This window comes from Chrysoperla carnea, chromosome 1, assembly GCF_905475395.1.
Source record: "Chrysoperla carnea chromosome 1, inChrCarn1.1, whole genome shotgun sequence".
NCBI lineage: Eukaryota > Metazoa > Arthropoda > Insecta > Neuroptera > Chrysopidae > Chrysoperla > Chrysoperla carnea.
This window is the reverse complement of record NC_058337.1, coordinates 13,858,322-13,878,755: the sequence shown is the minus strand read 5'-3', so window position 1 is coordinate 13,878,755 and position 20,434 is coordinate 13,858,322. Positions and strand designations below refer to the sequence as shown.

The 20,434-nt window shown below is 28.3% G+C and overlaps 2 protein-coding genes across 2 annotated transcripts; one reads left to right on the top strand and one right to left on the bottom strand.

Moving 5' to 3' along the window:
* Positions 1-1,742: 1,742 nt before the first annotated feature.
* LOC123305464 (carbohydrate sulfotransferase 11) lies at positions 1,743-10,144 on the bottom strand. The gene is made up of 6 exons (XM_044887182.1): positions 10,054-10,144; positions 9,903-9,974; positions 9,664-9,830; positions 5,483-5,743; positions 4,880-5,078; positions 1,743-1,969 (listed from the first exon to the last, which is right to left on the bottom strand). The coding sequence occupies exons 2-6, from the start codon at positions 9,970-9,972 to the stop codon at positions 1,743-1,745; spliced, it is 924 nt and encodes a 307-aa protein (XP_044743117.1). The 5' UTR covers positions 9,973-9,974; positions 10,054-10,144.
* Positions 10,145-10,942: 798 nt separating this feature from the next.
* Positions 10,943-19,422, top strand: LOC123300623. The gene is made up of 4 exons (XM_044883223.1): positions 10,943-11,085; positions 13,393-14,040; positions 15,800-16,061; positions 18,092-19,422. Exons 1-4 carry the CDS (start codon positions 11,083-11,085, stop codon positions 18,820-18,822), a joined length of 1,644 nt encoding a protein of 547 aa, XP_044739158.1. The 5' UTR covers positions 10,943-11,082; the 3' UTR covers positions 18,823-19,422.
* The last annotated feature ends 1,012 nt before the right edge of the window (positions 19,423-20,434 follow it).

The following is a 20,434-nucleotide window of genomic DNA, read 5'->3' as shown; positions in this document are numbered from 1 at the left end:
AAAAGTTTTTTGAGTGAAATTAATTATCGCAGAGACTGGGATTGAGTTCTATATTTTGTCGTGAGAATTGTTTGAATTCCCACAAACTTAATTTGAATCTCTTTAAGGAGGGTCCCTCACCAGTAATAATATGAAGGGTATAAACGGAAATACCAATGTTAGAAACAAAATTTTGCCTGTCACCACGATAATTAAAAAAACGTAAAGAGATAACAAACTGAAATTTTGACAGAGAACTAAAATTCATACCTATTTTTTTAAATCAATCAGACGAAACCTTATAAAACGAAGTGCATGAACAACAAAAATTCCACCAGTCCTACGATACAATAATTTTTATAACAGCGAAACCCATTCCGTAGAATATCGTTAGATAAGTTTTATTCATTCCGTGAAAATTGAATGATGGCTTCTGACGTGAGTATTCTAATTAGCCATAAAATCTCCCCAAAAGCGTTAGCATGTAAATTTTTGTGTGCAATTTGGAGAAAACGTTTTCGATTTAACGTTTATAAAATTCTATAACGGGAAAAACATGGAAAATTCTAAACTATGACAGGTATATGAAATTTGAAATAAATTGGAGATTAGTCTTATTCGGATTTCTAGCCATTTTATTTAATCTCAGAGTCAAAATTTTTAGCTCAAGCATAAAAAATTTATCAAAATCTATCCTTAATTCTTTACTTCCTTTTCCACTTTCTCCTTTGTTATCCAAAATTTTGTTTGACAACAATTGGTTGAAGGCAGGTTCAGCACTCACTCGATGGCCAGAAGGCCTTTCTTTATAATGCCCTATATGTTTTACAACTTTTATCGCTGATTATTGTACCTACTATTTTTCAGCTCCTTCGCCTATTTTTTATTTTGAGTGGCGAAGTACACCTCCTACATGTATGTAGGTGTTCATTATTTATTCATTTTGATTACAAAATGAATAAATAGACAACTTGAATTACATAAACGTTATATATCTATAATAGTTTTCGATTGTTTGACAAACACTTAACATTTACGTTATACAAGTTGCCTAATTACTAATTTTTTAAGTGAACTATAACATTGATCGTTCCATTGAATTAACAATTTATTGTTCATTAACAAATAGAAAAATTTGCGTTACTAATAATATTTAACATTTAAGAAACACATTCCATGAGGTTTTAGCAAAATGCGAGCGGTTTCTTTCATTTTCTTTATTAGCCGATTTTTGTAACATCTTTTACTATTTAGTAAATTAATTTAAATACCGCAGCAATCATAACTGAATCTTATTTATTTATTGTAAATTAATTAGGGCTGTCTGACCAGCTCTGATCTAACATTTAACTGGCAGACTGTCATAACTGTTATTTATATGCAATACTAACCTGTATAACGATTTTCAGCTTTAGTAAATTCATTTAAATGCCACGGCAATCATAAATGAATATTATTTATTTATTGTACATACATTAGGGCTGACTGACCAGCTCTGTTCTCACATTTAACGACTGGCTGTCATAACTGTTATTAGTATACAATATACAGCTTTATTAAATTCATTTAAATACCCCGACAATCATAACCGTTTTATAGCCTATATATCTGTTCCCTGTTCCAGTATTCGATTTACTGACTGCAGTATGTGTGTGTACACAACTACTATAACCAATCCTCAATAATCAGCGTATTAAATTCAGAAAAAGTAAGCAATTCTTTGGGAATAAAATGAAATAAAAACAAAAAATTGTGTTATTTATTTAACCAATATCATAACCTATAATATTTTCTAAATTGTAATCAAAAAGTTGAAAATCATTTTTATACAAATTATACAATTGTTCTATATTTGCTAAAGATAATTGTCTAAAATAGTGCTTCAATTTTTTTGAGGTTTCTGCGGTTTTGGTTACCGGAAAATTTAAAAATGTAGCATTCACCATTGCAAGTATCATATCTGAATCATCGACTAGACTTTCATATTTACCTAGAACAAAACAGTTTAGTATTAAAAATAAAGTAAAATTACACTTTAAAACTACATTTCGCATCGGAGTTGCCTTAACACCATTTAAACCATTTAAAATTAAACGTCGATCACCAATCGTTTAAAAGTGTTAAGTGTTAAAATTAACAAATTTTATTAAGTAACTAATGTAACTTTTGACAACTTGATAAATTCATTCGAAAAAAACTTTTGATTGAGGGGTAACCGACAGCTAATTCAAACGGACCTATTATAAGGACAACCACATCAATTTATCAAAAGTAACCCACTTTTATTGAAAATTAACCAAACTGGGAAAATTTTCGACATACCTTGAAACTTGGAATGCTCTAACACAAAACACTCGACCATAATGCGAAAATATAAACAAAATTAGCAAAAGTTTTGTGAAATAACAACTGAGTTAATTGTTTAAACCACAAGGAATCGTTTGTAATTTATCTATACTTTGTAGTTTAAACAAAAAAGGCATATTTCCAATTTGAAAATACAACAATTTAATACTTTAAAGGGAGTGCTGTAAAAAAAGATGTAAGTAAAATGTTTCATATTTTTCTAAATAAAACAGTAAAATAGACGCAATTCAGGTTAATATAAAAGTCATTTTGAGCTCGTTACTAGCAAGAGACGCAAATTTAAATTAGAAAGCTGCTCTTTATAAAAAATTAAACAACTTCGAAACTTAATGTAAATCTTATAAATAAATTAGGAAAAAATTTATTGTAAAAATCTAACTACACATAACAGTATAACTTCTTGTCATATCTTCCAATAAAATTTAGATTTATGCACTTAGGTCAACGGGGAAGAGTGGGGTGTGTTATAGTGCTGTTTCATGGTCTCCAAAACACAAATGATGGATTTTTGGAGATAACTAATGTGTTTATTCCCTCTACTTTTGAGCATCCCCAGTGACTTGTTTAGTTCAAATGATCTGAATGAACTGATTTCCACAACTTGGAGAGAATTTCCAGGAGAAAACAGTTTTTTTTCTATGTTTTTATCGTTTTTATGTTTTTTGTTTTTTTTGTTTTTTACCTCTGCTTAGGTGGGTAATTTTCAGTAATATGCAATCATACGTTTTTTAAGTAATTTTTTTGAGATCGGCGAAATGAAAAACCACAGTACGGTATGTAGAAAACGGGTTCTACAAGCACGGGTACCTAGTTTCATCGCTTGAACCCAAAATGCAAACCCTTACCATATGGACTATAAATAAATAAGGCATTAATAAATGTTATTAAAACAAAAACCATTTATTAAAGTAAAAACCATTACTAAAAAAAATTGTTCAGGTAGCCTTAACGCGTAGTTGAAACTTTTTAGCAAATAAAACATCATCTAAACCGATCATCTTAGCCAAAAAAAGTGATCAATCTTGGAAGATAACGGAATAAGCTGAATTTTTGTACAAATCTTTATTATGATTATTAAAAATCTTTATTTTGACACTACATATGAGTGCATATGCCGTGTCAAAAGTCACGATGGTCACGTGTTCGCGTCCTTAGATATTCGAGGTCAAAGGTCGCATAAATCATTTTTTTGATAATATCTCATGTCCTTTGTCTTCAATCGTATTTACATTTATTATAAAAGTTATAGAGATAGAGGATACAATTGTCCACAAATTTTTGATGAAACTTTTCTTTCGTACGTTGAACCGTTTATGAAATATAGGGCGCAGAAGATAGAGAGTTCAGCTTAACTTACTTTATTGCAGGGTCCATATTTATAAATATAAGGTGTTAAATTAGCATTTAATGAATAATTAAATAAATAAAACCGTATAATAGACTGAGTCAGTCGTGAATCCCAGCTTTTTTTTATCTATGATTGGAGTAAGTTCTTTAATTATAGGATTTATTTTGTCCTAGTTTTTCTATTTGTAAACTAAATGAAATGAAAATATTTTTTAATTTTCATTTTAAAAGTTATGTGTGATTTTACCCAACTAAAATACTTAATGAGGGCTTTAAGAAGGGAATTGGGATTAAGTCCAACAACTTTTTTAACCCTAGAAACATTATGGGTAGACAGACATATATTGCTTTCAATTACTGTCAAATATCCTAACCAGTGTTACCAGTACGTTTCCACCCGTTTATATAAAAAAAGTTTCAATCGTTATTTAAACCATTGATTGGCCGTACTTGGTGCTAGGGGGTAAAGAAAAATAGTATACAATCCACGGCTAGAATGATAGATGTCCTGGCATAAAGTCAGTTACCAGTGGCTGGAAGATAATTTTTTTTTAATTTGAGTACAATAAATTTTTTGGCATTTAGTATTCAATTATGGATATATTAGAAAAACTATTAGATTTTGATCGCTATGTGATGCATTCAATTTGAATTGGTAAGCTAATTTAATACTAAAATTAGTCTCAAGTGTGTCTTCTCTCTTTCTGTTTGTCCGTGGACACGAAAACTTAGGGAGCATAGATCCATGGGATGCGTCTTTTAAACCATGAGGGATAGAAGAAAGCTTTAAATACAAAAACCTTTCGTTTGAAAAAATAATCTACTTTTCTCATAAATATTTTTAACCCCCGACGCAAAAAGAGGGAATGAGAGGTGAGAGGGATCGATTTTATTTTTTGGTTGTTTTTTTTTTTTTTGTTTTGTTAGAAAGTTAATTTATTGGAGAGTGTTCTTAGGTATGTTTCAAGAAAATCGGTTCAGTTTGGAGAGAGCTACAAGAAAAAAACCGCAAAATTTTTGTAAATTTCACTTGCTTCGTAATCTCTATAGATTCGCCACAATCTCAGCTCCAAATCAGCTTAATTAGATTACTAAACCTACCTAGCACTCAATTATATGCAGTTATTTAAACAATTAAGTCAGTTATTTGGTATCTTCACTTTTTTTTAAATATCAAATAACTTACCTATAACATCATATGTTAATGCACACGGATGACACATTTGTGAAATTGGTTTCCAGTGTTCATTTTGATCTCTGTTATCGTTTCCTTCAGCAATCACATATTTTACAAATTCGGCAAAAGTTACATCATCGCCATTCTTCAAGGACGTCTCATTAGCATCATTGCGATAATGTTTTATGATATATTTACCAACGCGTTGCTAAAAAAACATAAAAACAGTTTATTAAATGGAAAAGTAACGTTTACATTTGACTACTCAAAAAGGTCCACGTTCATTTGCATCAAAATTTCCAATAAATATTGTTTATCTCGAAAACCATAAAGATTAAGGGGAGTTATTTTATTACAAAAGATACTGAGACTTATTGACTAAACGACATATGTAAGAATAAATAGGGCATTGCATTTGAAATAACAATTTTATGGTCAACTTCCTGTAGAACTGGAAGTGTTACAAATCTGAAAATATTTTCGGCGGATTTATCCCAAGCAGTTATGGTGGAATACAAATTTTCAGATTTCTATTATGTCTGGTTCTCTAGGAACTTCTAATGGGCGGTCACTTTGGGACACTCTGTATATTAATAATACAATGATACTTACTTGAAAATATTTGGAATTTGATTGTTTATGACCCTCCAATTTATTTCTATAAGCTGACAATAGCCGCTCAAATGGATGACGAACAATTAAAAATTTTGTATAATTATTCAAACAATAATGCACTTCATTATCTGACAAGTCTGATAATTTAGTCACTGATGTTGATGCATGTGCAGTATCACCCGGTATTGATAATAAATTGGTATTGTTCCATTTACCGGATAGTATCATTAATATTCGTTTCCAATTCGTACAAGCTACCTAAAAACAATTAATAGTAGTAATATAGATGGATAGATGGCGGACATAGGCCTTAGTGGGACTTGTAAGAAAACTTTTTACGGTACTTTTTTGAAATTAAACAAAAATATTCGCTTAAGCATAATAATATTGTAAACAGTGCGTAGGTATGCATAGCCAGGTAGGCTAAGTTTATTCTTTCTTGGTCCTTTAAAATTCGTCTTTTACTGCGCAGACTAGTCTATATGTATTTAAAGGAAAGGTCAGGAGCAATAGAATCATAGCCCGCCCTATCATAAATTATAAAGTACTCCCCATTTATAACATATAATCTTAATGTTATAAGTGGCTCTCAAACAAGTACGCTTGGAATTTTTATTATTGCAGTATTAGAAAATATTTTGTGTTAGATTTACTTTAATTTACTTTTGCGAATAAACTGTATGTTGTTCGTTTATTTTTAATTTATCTTTTTTTGTTTTGCTTGATTTGATTTTGATTTAAATATTTAATGTTACACAAGAGGGTTGCTAAAGCAATCGATCGGTCAAGCTATTTAATTTTTTAATAGTGTTCAGTTGTTAGCTTATTAGGTACATCTGAATAGGGCTTTTCATTTAAAAAATGATTCTTTTTTGTTTCGGACAGATGTCAATCAAGTAAAGACATATCACATACCTTCTATCTTTGTCTAAGAGCGCTGTTTAATAAAGATAAAATATATTAGATTTTCTTTAGTTGGATAGTTTTTCGACAACTGTCCGAAACAAAAGCAAATCGATGAAAAGGTCTATTACAAAATTCTATTAAATTCAAAATAAATATCTAGAGTCATCATTTTATTTAGAATAACCATGTCTTATTTATGTTGGTTTGGTTATTTCCAATACACTTACATTTTGTTTTTTGGCCACTGGATTGACGTAGGTCTATGTAAAACTAATCATAAATATTTTAAACTAATCATGAGTATTTTATCCTTTTCCTAAACATAATTAAATGATTGTCTATTTTCTCTATAAATGCTATAAAACTCAGGGTACATCCTTTTCGTAAAAAATTTTTATTTTACAGATTATTATTGGTTTAAGGATGATGCATTAATTATTATTATCCTGCGCCAAGGACCAACCAATTTTTATAACTACTTTACATAGATGAACCACTGCACATCAATTGTAAGTAATGTAAGTAGATCTACATAGATGAAGAAGTGTATATGCATTCTCATTAGAATCATCTTTAAATCTAGGATCATTTGAACTACTGTAAAACCATCTTTTCGACAGAATTTAACGAATTTTTCACTGACTAAGAATATGGCTTACCTACTTTTAAATCTCAAAGTTTCAGCAATTTTGACCAATTTAGTTCAAAATTACGTAAAATTCGTTAAATTATGTCGAAAAGTGGATTTCACAGTAGCTCAAGCAAAAGAACTACCTTAAATTTATAGATTTGAACTGTTTTAGCTTGTGTTTTTAACATATTAATCCTATTGAAGTGTTTTTAAGGTCTGCGTTATTATGTAGCAAGGGTAATTTTCTTAAAATTGATTTAGAAAAATTAATTAATTAAAAGCATGACAAATATTTTCCTGTAAAGAAAATTATAACAGATAACAGCGGCATTCTTTTTTCCATGAAATACATTTAAAGTGATGGAATAAATAGCATAATTGTGTGTTATTTCTTCTATAAGTGATTTTCTTTAAATCATCCTTGGCTATCAATGTTTCAAAATTTATGGTATATATCGAAAAATTTAACTCTTAATTTTCCCAAGTTCTTTAAAAGAATCCACCTTCAAAATTTGAAACGTCTCAAATGTTTGCATACACTCATTTTTTTAGGTACGTCCTTAATCTATAATTCTTTCAATAAATTGAAAGAAATATGATCACGATTATTCTTATGATTACCGTTTTATAACACATGATATTTAGAATTTGTTTGGCTTCACCTACATAAAATTTATTTAATAATTAATATAAACAAAAAGATATTAATAAAATCTAATGAGTAACAAGCAAATTGATTATTTTTTTAAATTTTTAACATAAACTTATAATCACAAGATTACATGGTCAAACACAAAATATAGATATGCGGGTGTAATAAATAATTGTTTATAAAAAATCCGACCGATTTCAAAAAAATAAAAATAAAAATTGCACAAAAAGTTAAAAATAACTACTTCTATCAATAACTTGTGAATAATTATGTTTTGATAGTATTTTAAAATTGGTAAACTTTTTTGTGCATTTTTTGAAGACGATTTTTATTTAGTATTTTTGCATGACTTTAGAAGTTTTTATAATTTTAATAATTAATTTTTTTTTTTTTAATTTCACTGAAAATTTTTAAGTTTAAAAAAAATATTATCCCTAATTTCTTTGATCCCCACACCCTTCTTTTCTTGAAACCTACTGGAAAAAACTGGATTTTATATCAGAATATCTCAGATTATTTCTTTTGATAAAAAAAATGCTAAAACTTATGTACTCAATTGATGTACTGTAGTTGATTTGTTTACATCAGAGTACTTCAACGTACATAAGCGTACATCAGTGTTGGTATGTTGAAATACCATGTATAGACAGTGTTGATTACTCTGTCACATTGTATATACATACATGCCACACATATATAACTGATATATCCATATAATACATACTATAAAATTTGCGCATAATTGGCGCTCTCGCGGGTAAACAGTGATATTTACGAAAAAATGTTTCAAACAAATTGACCTATGTTGCTCATTTACGAGCTTGACTTCACTTTTTACGTTCTCAGCACGCTATAAAAATTTCAGCTTGATATCTCTTTTCGTTGTGAGTAATCGTGATGACAGACGGACAGACAGACAGACAGGCAACCGGAAATGGACTAATTAGGTGATTCTATGAACACCTATACCAAAATTTTGTTCGTAGCATTTTTAAGCGTTACAAAATTGGGACTAAACTTAATATACCATGTATATTTCATATATACATGGTATAATAATTTTTTATCTTAGCAATTTTTGTATCGAATAAACCTGCAACTACAGGGGGTACACCAATCGATTTACCAAGAGAACACAGACAAATTTATTAAAAAATTTTACTAGAAATTATTCTTCATAAAAACTTGCTTGTCGAACAATTAAGGTTGCCATATACAAAACTTTAATCAGACTACAGAATGTACAGTATTTGATTTAAAAAAATTTAATCAATCGTCTTTGACACACCTTGTAAACCGTTAAAGAGAGAGCAAAAGTTTAAACTTAAAAAAGTTCCTTATTAAAAAATAAACAACTTTTTTTGTTAAAGACATTTTTTCGTAAATAGCTTTATTTTTCCCTGAGGCTTCAAATTAGGGCAATATTTAAGTTTCCATTTTCCCAAAAACTATAAAAGATATAGTTGAAAATTTGTAGGTAACTTCAAATAGTGAGTTTAGTGATTCTAATTTCATATTAAACCTATCCGCTAATAAAAAGGGGTCAGTTTTCGGTAAAAAAAAAAATATTTTTTTTTTTAAATTAATTGCCACACTGTGTATTATTATAGTAGTGTATTCTTATTCTTTCTCGCAAATTGTTTAACGTATTTAATTAATATTCTTGATATACGATCATTAATGAATAGATTTCCGTTAGTCCGAACCTGTTATAATAAATAAAACATCTCTATAACCAATAAAATTTAGCTTTAGCCTTTATATTGTAGGTAATAAAACAATTATATTATGATTACCTACAAATGTAATTATTTTTTTAATTCTGATTGAATAAAAATAATGACTAATTCAAAGTCCTAAACATATGAATTTTTTTTTTGCTATCCTACCAATTGAAATTTTCAAGAACATCTAAATAGTACATCACACACATTTTATGACCCTAAAATTTCTAAAAATTTTGGAACTTTTGCAAACATTAAAACATACCTTTGGTACATAACAATATAAAACTTTATGTTTATGATCAACCAATAAATGGTTTAATTCAGAAATTGGTGGAAATTCTTGTATACCACTTGCAACAAGATTACAAATCGATTGTAAATGTTCCTGTCGCCACAAATTCTTATTCCATGCCAAATTTGTTGAAACATCTAATTAAATATATAAAAAATTCACAATTAATTTTTCTTCATTCAAAATTATTTATTATTTTATTCACAAACCTGCAGCAATTCTATCCAATACAAAAACATAAAAGACAATCCGTAAATTTTTTTTAATAATTGATATCATTTCTAAAAAAAAATGATAATAATTAAGGAAAAATATATCATTTTTTTATTTTTATGATGATTAGATAAAATATTCACTTACAAATCGTTTTTTCTTCATATTTCAATTGGGTACCATACTTTTCTGCACAGTTTTGTATAAATTTTCTAATTAATCTATTCGAAAATTTATACAAAACTAGCGAATATTCATGTTTAAAATTTATAAAAATCACAAACAACTATTTTAATAATAAATTTTATTGAATACTTTGTAAGTACAATTATATCACATTCTACATAATCAATTTTACAGTAATTTTTGTGAAGACTATAACAATTATAATAAATCTCATAAGTAGTATTATATTATATTAGAAATAAAAAACATGATGAAAATTATTAAAAAGAAACAACATCTTGTTTCTATAAAGCAAATAATTATATTATTCATATATTGTATTCTGTCTTGTGATGTTTTTATAAATTATTATATAAAAAAAATGCCTGTGTTTTTTTTCTTTAATTCAAATATGTTTTTTATACATAATGCAATTTAGATGAGGTGGAGAGGAGGGTGAAGAAATCAAACTCTGTTGGGTTAATTATATTAATTTTATTCATGCCAAAGTACAAATTACGTAAACATAGGTAAAATTCTTGTCCATATTATTACGTCATTATGATTTTAGTAATAAATATATTCAACTATTTAAAATAAATTGAAATTTGAATGTAAGATGAATCAATCTTGTTTAAATTTTGGGAAATAAATAAGAAAATAAAAATTTTCACATTTTAAAATTTGAACATCTATTTTCCATTATCTAAATTGAAAAAACTATTTGAACTCTGTATTTTTAAATTTAGTTGGCATTGAATTTTTGTGACAAATAAGTACTGAAGCACACTCCATTATAGTATTTAAATACATGTTTATAATAAATATATTATGTGTAACTATTGTCATGTAAGAGTTGATTCAAGATATAACGTATTTTTACAGGAACACAGATTAGATTATTAGTGTTTCATTAATCATCGAATGATTTCTTTTACTATAAATCGATATTTTTCTTTGTGTAAAAAATTAAAAATTCATCAATTGTTTCCAACTTAGGACGAATTAATTATGGTAAGTACATAATCGGTACTTTAAAGAGTGAACTTTTGAATAAATGCTGGTGGGATTTGTTTTTTGTTCGTAGTAGAAACTACTTATCAAAATATTTTACGTTTCAAGTATTAAAGCGAAAGGAATAACTTTTCTCTACTTTCTCGGTTTATATTCAATGTACACATCATGATCAAGAAGAAAAATTTCGTCTAAAACCATATTGTATAATTTATACGAACGAGTAAATAATATATAAAAAAGTGAGGTAACGTCTAAACTTGTAAAAAACACGTTTTATTTCACCTAAACTGACGAGATGTTGCTTCTATTTCGTTAGTTCTAATGCGAATCATAGATAAAATATATGATGCGAATACTGAAATAGGTTTAAATACGGAGGCTACTTTTTTAAAGCAATTTCTCCTATAAAATTTTTTTCATAAATGAAGAAGAATGCTGTTTCAAAATTAAGAGTGAAGCTAAATTATGGATAAATACTACGATACTCGAAATAAAATCTTTTTATTAATTTTATTTCGAGGATCGTGATATTTATTCTATGTATCAATTCGAATTCAACAAAAATTCATCGTTATATTTACAAGATAATTGATTGACTTCGCTCAGAAAATTCAAATTGACGGCTATCCTTTATGGAAAGTTATTTTCAGAAGGATAGAAGCTACTATCGCCATAAAACTTTCTCTGAAATTTCACGATCAAATGCAATCTGCGCCCCACACACAATTAACTTGGCTGACAACATAGTTAACAATCAAGTCGAATTTGTTTGTGACACTGAGTATACGTGCCAACCAAGTAAATAATTTGATTATCATCAATTCATCATTAGTTTTTACACAGATTTCGTAATTATAACTTAATGTCTCATCCAATACTCTCTATAGTGTTGATTGTTTTACTGACTATACAGATTGGATTTTATACTGTTTTCCATTATCATATATGTAGTAATAAGAGTTTTTATGTAAACAATGAATTAAAAATATAAAAAAATCCATGGATATTCCCTATTGCTTGGGTCAGCTAGGGACATTTATCAAAAGAATAAAAGGACATTTATCCAAAAAAAATTACAATGAATGTCAAATTTTCATAACAGAAATATAGAATATTTATCGCGTATCACTTTACATTTTTTCTTACGAGTCTACAATGACAAGTATGACAGCAACACTTTGTTTTGAACCTAAGCAATTGCCTCAGATATTGGCACGCTTACAATCGTTTGACGCTCAGTCTATGTAACTTAATAGTCTATGGTCCGTAGGACCCATCTTGTAAACCGTTAGAGTTTAAAACATACAGTTAAAAACATTTCTCATAACAATGAAAAATTCTTTTGTTATTGTAATAAGTATGCCTAAACTAATTTCAATGTATTTCAGGTATGTTCTTTAAATATATTTTTTAAATAAAATTTCTTAATATACAATTATTATTTCAAGAAATATGTCTCATCTCAAAGTCAACAAAAATACATTTTTTATGTGGTCTCCTAATGTCAATCTGTAAAAAATGTAGTGCCTTATGATATGCCACCAGTGTTTATTCAGCGGTTTCATCTGTTTATATATCTAAGCCCTGGAAAACATTATGATCCCGACGAAATTCGTCATTGAGCATGATCTCGTTGAAAACATGCTCCTGAACCTAAAAGTGCAGGTTGCTGGTGAGTAATCCGGTACGATATTGTTTAAACTAATTTTTTTTAAGCAAACGAGTATTATTGACGGAGTCATTTCGAGAAAAATTTTATTATATAATTGGGGTCAAAAGTAACAAAAAATGTTCTTGACTTTTTTCTCTAAACCCTCCAATTTTCGAGTAAAAAATTCGTAATATTTGAAAAATGCGATTTATACGATTTTCATGAAAAAATCAAATTTTTAATATGTATAAAACTTTCATTTGAACATTTAACAGAATTTTAAGTGCTTGATTATTAATTTTAAGAGAGCGCCCGAAAAATCACACAAAATAACGATTTTCTGTTCTATACATGCTCGAAAGATGGGATTTAAGATTTTCACGAATCAACTGGAAATAAAGTCAAATTAACAGAAAAGTTCGAAAAATGTCCTTCGAAATGATTCGGTCAATATTACTCATTTGTTTAAAAAATAGTTTAAACAATATTATACCGGGTTACCCTCCGACAACCTATACTTTTAGGTTCAGGAGCATGTTTTCAACGAGATGCAAAAATTTCCATGCGAAAATTAGTCATGATCAATGACGAATTTTGCCGGGACTATTATGTTATCAAGATAAAATTTATGATATTGTTTTTATAATTTTTAGAAATTGATTTTTATCATTTTTATCATATTTATAATATGCACTTTAAATCTAATTTATGCCAAAGTTCCAAGTGGTTATGTAGACCCTTCAAATATAAAAAAATATGAACGAGGTCGATATTCATCATATAGGCAACAAGAAGATCAAGAAAACTGTTTGGAAATGCAACGTATTGATTGTGAATGTGATAACAAAGATTGTAAGCACTATGAAGATGACGTTTTAAACCTACATGCTTATCACAAACGTTTGGTTAACAGTTTGATCAACTCTTTACAAGTAAATGGTGATAAATATGTACTTAAATTGAATACTGAAATTATGGAAGAACAATTACAAATATTAAAAGATTATGGAAAATCGAAAGAATTAAATTATGATACGCTACGTCAAGTTGATGACCTGATATCAGATATTTTATATGAAGCGCAAAGTGCTTCTATTTACGATAATATAAATGAAAATTGGACGCATTATTTAAAATTATTTTCAACTACACAAAATATTATTATAATTGCTGTAACTGCGGTTGTTTACATGACGTATCGATTAATTCATATACAATTTTCGATATTACGAGCGATTGGTTTATTTATGTTTGTGTTTTTGATTATTGGATTTGGATGGACTTGGCATGATCTTGTTGAGGTAATACAATTTTTCAATTTCATTATTCTTTACGAAAATTCATTACAAAAAACCTCAAACAAAAGGCGTTAGAATCAAAACTGGAATTCAAATTGTGAAAAAATGATAGCCATTTAAAATGTTGAACAATTATTATTTTTCGGTTATAGTTTTCAAATGGACGCCATTTTCACAATTTTAATAACTGATTAAGCTGTTCCAAATGTATGAAAACTACGTTATTATTTCCAGTTTTAACTCTGAGGTTAAAGTAGCCAACATAGCGGATATGTTAATTTTTTTGGTAGAATTTTTTTCGCTACTTAATATTTCTTCTTTATTTTGAACTGTATACTTCGAAAATCAATACCTAGCACCATTTTCTTGACATATAGCTAGAATAGGCTTGTTAACTAAATTTTTTTATCATTTCTTTAAAATCTTTAGAAGTACGCAAAATATGAACGTTTAAAATCCCTAATTAAACAAAGAAGAAGGTAGTTTAGGTAAGTGACGTCATTTTCCGATATCATCATAGAGATACATATAAAATACTATTTCGCTAAATAGTGGAGAGCCGTTAGATTTTTACCTCGGAATCCAAGTATAGTCAATGAATCTTTATAAAAACTGTTCGACTGCATTGTCTAAAGCTTACTTAAAAAAGTTAAAAACAAAAATTTGTGCGATCTTACCCAGGGGGTAGGGGAGATCCCTTCTTGGGGGTGAAAAAGTTAATGTTAAAAATGATAACGGAAATCGATAGAAGGATGAATTCGAAGCAAAAAAAAAATTTTGTAAGTATATTTCGAAAAGTCAATACTTATCGAGTTGTTGGCGATTGAAATTTGGAGTATTAAACGTCAAATAACTGACAAATTTGAAGTTTTTTGAGGAAAGATGGTTCACTTTTTAAAGTACTATGAAAAACCATTAAAATGGGAAAATTTCAAATCATTTGAATGAAAATTGACGGAGTTATCATAAAAATAAAGTTTTTCGTACCTTTCTGTTTACGTTATATTCAGCACAAAAACTGATGAATTTACCCCGGGGACTGAAATTAATGCTGACTGCTTTTTAATTTACTTAATTTAGGTACTGGCAACATTCTCAAAAAGTTCTAGCAGTTTCGGATATATATATTTTTTTAAATATTGCAATTTAAATGCAAAAAACTTTTGATTTGAAAAAGATGATTTTATGAACACCTATATCAAAATTTTGTTGGTATCGTCAATATTTCTAAGCGTTATAAAATTTCATATACACAGGAAATAAAAATAGCATAAAATCAACACAATTATGTTATAATATCATAGTAATAAATTTAAATATTGGCCTTTTCATGTATTATGAAGTTGTTTTTTCAGATAATTTTAACTAGAATTTTCATACTAATTTTAAATATTGCGCCTCAAAACATCTAATGTGAGTATACACTTACGATAATTCTAGCTAGATGTAAAGAAAATGGTCTTAAGTATAAATTTTCGAATTATATAGTTCAAAATAAAGAAGAAATATAAAGTAGTGAAATCCCAAATGCATCTTTATAAAGCATTAGTTTGCTTATCTTATCTATCTGTGCATATTTGCTGATACAGGGGTTAGGCACCAAAGGATATGACATTCATATTCACATGTACCGCGCAAAACTGACGCCATAGTACTTAAACTTACTTTTACATATAGGAGGATCTTTCTGGGCATGATTTCCGCAGGGTCATTTCACCCTAAAAAGTTTATTATTAAAAGTTTTTTAATTAATATTTCAAAGGAGGAGGAAATAAAATTAATGTCGGAACGAATGCAATATCCAATACCACCCGAATGTAATGCTGCTGAAATGACATGGTTTCAAAGATGGTTCTCATCTAAAACATCGGTAGATTGTTTGAAATTTGTACGTGCACATAACAAACGGGCCAGCTTATCAATAACACCACAAAAAGTTTTCTCCGAAATGTTTGGTCAAAGTATATCGCATTTGCTAGGCCATTTTATTAATACAATGGTAGAATTTATCACTAAAATGCATGGTAAGATTATTTGTTATTAAGAACATTAAAGACTTAAATATTTTCCTTTTTAATTAGATATCTATTTTTAAAACTTTAAACCAAATTACAATACGTGATTCGAACTTACATTTATTAAACACTAGCAGCAACCCACGACTTTATCTGTGTATGTATATGCTTATAGTTATAATTTGGTAAATTTTATTCAATGTATATGTTGCACAAAAAGTTGATTGTTAGTAAGAGTTGACTCTTGCTAGGCAATGTAAACTCTTACTTAAAACGTCAGTAACATTTGATTCAAAATAAGCACACACTCACTCCTAGAAAGAGTTAACTATGCCTGCTATGAATTAGTAAAAGTTGATTCACTGGGAAGTTCGACATAGACATATTTCGTATTGTGATTATGCCTTTGTTTTGATTAATATCTTGTTTGTTGAAAGTTGAAATGTTACTGAAAATGTATCATTTTGAGCAAAAATTACAGTTTAGCTAAAGTTTGGCGTCCTACAAGTAATATTAATTGTAGTTTTTTTCTAAAAATATATTTAATGTGAAAACTATATGACTTTATATTTTGGACAATTCTACTCGCTTTTTAACTTGTGACATTTTTTACCTTACATCACAGTTTTCGATATATACGCGTTTGAAAAAAAGATAGGGGTTTTTTCCGAAAATTTGTTATTGACGAAAATCAAGATTATTTCGTGGTTCTGATCAAAAATTTGATTCGAAAACCATATGATAATACATTTTGAACTATTCTAAACACTTTTTGACTCTTGAAATTTATAAACTTACCTCACCGTTTTCAATATATTTAATCGTTTAAAAAAATATAATATTAACAAATATATATTTTTATTGCAAGCCTTTATTTAGTTTCACCTATCCCGTTGTCTGTCTGTAATCAAATCTTGCAAGTCTCATTTACCCCCCGCTTCCACCATATTTGATATATATACATGTTTTTAGTCTTAAATTAAAAATTTTAATAAAAAATACTTTTTAAGGGAAAAGCTAATACTTTTTAAGGGACTACTCAAGCTCTTACAAATAGTCGGGTATGAGTGACTCATAGATAAAATTATTTTCTACTTTTTAGTACAATAAAAGCTTGTCCCTTAAAAGTATTTTTATTAAAATTTTGTTTATGTATAGCTGAAATTGAGGGTTATATACGCGTTTTTTTTAAACGCTTATATATGGAAAACGGTGAGATAAGCTAAAAAATTTCAAGAGTCAGAGAGTGTTTAAAATAGTCCAAAGTATTATATCTTATGGTTTTCAAATCAAATTGACCAGAACCGCAAAATAATCTTTATTTTCGTCAGTAAAAATTTTTTGGCACTTTTTTTAAAGGCTTATATATCGTAAACGGTGAGGAAAGATAAAAATTGTGAGTTAAAAAGTGTGTAGAATTGTCCAAAATATAAAGTCATATAGTTTTCACATCAAATTTATCAGGACCACAAAATAATCTTTATTTTCGTCAATGAAGAATTTTCGGCAAAAATCCGTACTTTTTATTTGAACGCTTATATGTCGAAAAAGGCGAGTGTTAGTGAAAATTGTCATGAGTCCAAAATATAATTTCTAATTGCTTTCAAATTAAATTTTTGTCCGGAACCACAAAACACATCTCATTCACATTTTTTGTTTTTCAAATGCTTATACCTCGAGAATGTTGACGTTAGGTAAAAAAATTCAGGAATAAAAAAATGCTGAGAAGTGTCCATAATATGAAATCCAATAGTTTTTTTTTAAATGTTAAATAAACAGAATGTGTTGCCCGGAAGTAGAGTAGTTCTATCCCACCCTCTGGGGTAAATCGAAAAAGCGCAAGTACGCATATATATGTCTTTGTTGAGTACACTCAGACAAACATTTTTCACCGGATTCCATAAAAATCAACTTACGAGAAACCAATTCCTTGGTTAGACTGATTTTTCGGTTTTATTTCGTCGATTAATAGTGATTATTTTGTACTCAAAAAATGTATTGTGCTACAAATTTATAATTTTTTATTATCTTATTTTCAGAAAGTCTACCATTTCCATTCAATTATTTATCTTTGCCGTTTTTATTACTCTTTGTCCTTCTTATGATTGTGCTTATGGTAATTATATTATCTGGAACTCGTTTAAGACTAAGCATTTTACATATATTTAATATGGAACTTGGTAATTCTTCAAGAAGAAGAGATGGAGATAGAGACCATAGAGAATACTTACAACAAATTCCACAACAAGCTCTTTTAGAACAAAAAAATGTGGACGCTGGTGCTGACATGCAAATTCAAAATCAAAGACTCCCATTGGAAGGGAATGCTAATGTCCAAATTCAACGACCAGTTCGCATAGAACCGATAAATTTTGATGATGGTGATAACATACAAACGCAACACGAAAGCCCCAAATTAGAAGTAAATTTTAATGGTATACAAGTTAAAAGATTAGAAATTGAACTACGTAAACCTGATCATGATGAACACGCTGAAAGAGTAGAAATCAAAGACAATAAAACGGACAATAAACATGATGACTGTGGAACCAGCCTTACAAAGACAGAAAATATTGCATGCCAAACAGAATTAATTAATAGCACAAGCCAGTCTCAAATAACAAATATTAACTATGAAATTAATAAAGTAGAAAATATTTTTTGCAAGGATGATGATAAATCGCATGGTGATGATTCTTTAACGAATTCTTTCGATCTCAAAGAAACATCAAATAATAAACTAGAAGTGGGTAACGGAGATACACCCTAGTAACTTAGCAAAAAAATAAATAATTTCAAAAAAAATATTAAAGAGGAATTCAAGTATAACGTAAGCAAATTTTTGATGTTAATTTTTTAGATCGTCCTTAGTATAAATCGAGAACCCGCTCTCTCAAATGATAAAACGTAAGAATTTTTTTTCCACAATTTGCAAACAAAACATTTAGGAGTGATTTTTTCAAAATGTGGAAAAAACTCTGCATTTCTTGCTAAGTGAGAATTTAGTACGTTTATTGTAATTTAAAAGATTTAGTACCTCAATAGCTGTCAAAAAAGTGAGTGAATACCTTTCATTTTCGATTCCCCATTCGAATGGTCAAATTTTTCATGCCAAATTAACTATATTATCCCCTTCAGATATTGTATCGATTAGACAAATTCCCTTTTGTATTATTATTAAGGTAGCTCTTTCCCTACAATCCAGTATAAAATTATTGGCTTATTACCCATTCTATAAGTATATACTTAGCTGTACAACTACACTGCATACAACTAAGTTTTTATTGTTTACTGTACACATACACATACACCCTTCCATTAAAAATAATACTCAAATGTAATATTTAATTTAATATTTTAGGGACACTAAACGATGAATAATTTTATTTTTTATTTTTAATAATTCTAAATATAATATTGCTGATATTAAAAGTTTTGAATATTTCTTAAGATTTTGCTTAAATGATGCAACTACCTTAAACATATTAGTTTAGTATATTAGTCGGAGAACCGGTAACACTGAAAGTCCCGTCATATGGAATCAAAAAATTTTTATTTAAATAAATATAGGAATAAATTAAGCTCGGTATGCGTGGATTCCTACTGCCGAAACAATGTAAAAAAATGAAAAAATATTTTACCGTCATTGCGGATATTAATTTTTTTTAATGTATTCGACAGTAAATTTTATTGGCTTTTAGAAAAAAATCACGCAAAACACTTTTTCTTTCCGGAAGGGTCTGGCATACCTATTTGAAGTGTGTGATGAGGTCTAAAATTTCTCCATCATGCCGGAAACTTTTTTTTTACATTGTTTCGGTAATAGGAATCCACGCATACCGAGCCTAGTTTATTCCTATACTTATGTTCTATTTATTTTAATAAAAATTTTTTGATTCCGCTATGACGAGACTTGCAGTGTTAGCGGCTCCTGGACTATATTATTGTGTTTGAATTCTATAATTTCTCGAATTGAATAGCATTTTTGCCATCTGATGTACTGCTATTGCACAGTTCTAAGTGCACAGCGAATAAGCTTTCATATTTAAAAAATAATCGAAAAACTTTTTAAATCTTATGCATTTTTATTCTTCGACGTCTTTAAAAAACTATACATTTTCTTCTTAGCAATGCAAGTATACGTCATTCTCGGATCATTAAAAATTTTTTATAACCAATAATAAAAACTTTCGAAACTTCCATTATTTTGTATTTTTCTTACTTTAATATTCATTCTCAACAAGTTAAGAAATCATCGAAACTTTCCTTTCTTTTATGTCTGCTTACTTAATACTTGAACGTCATCTGACACGTGAAAATTGTTGCTAACATTTCTGCCATAAGAATTGTTAGAAATGTAGAATTTTTTTATAATATTACTC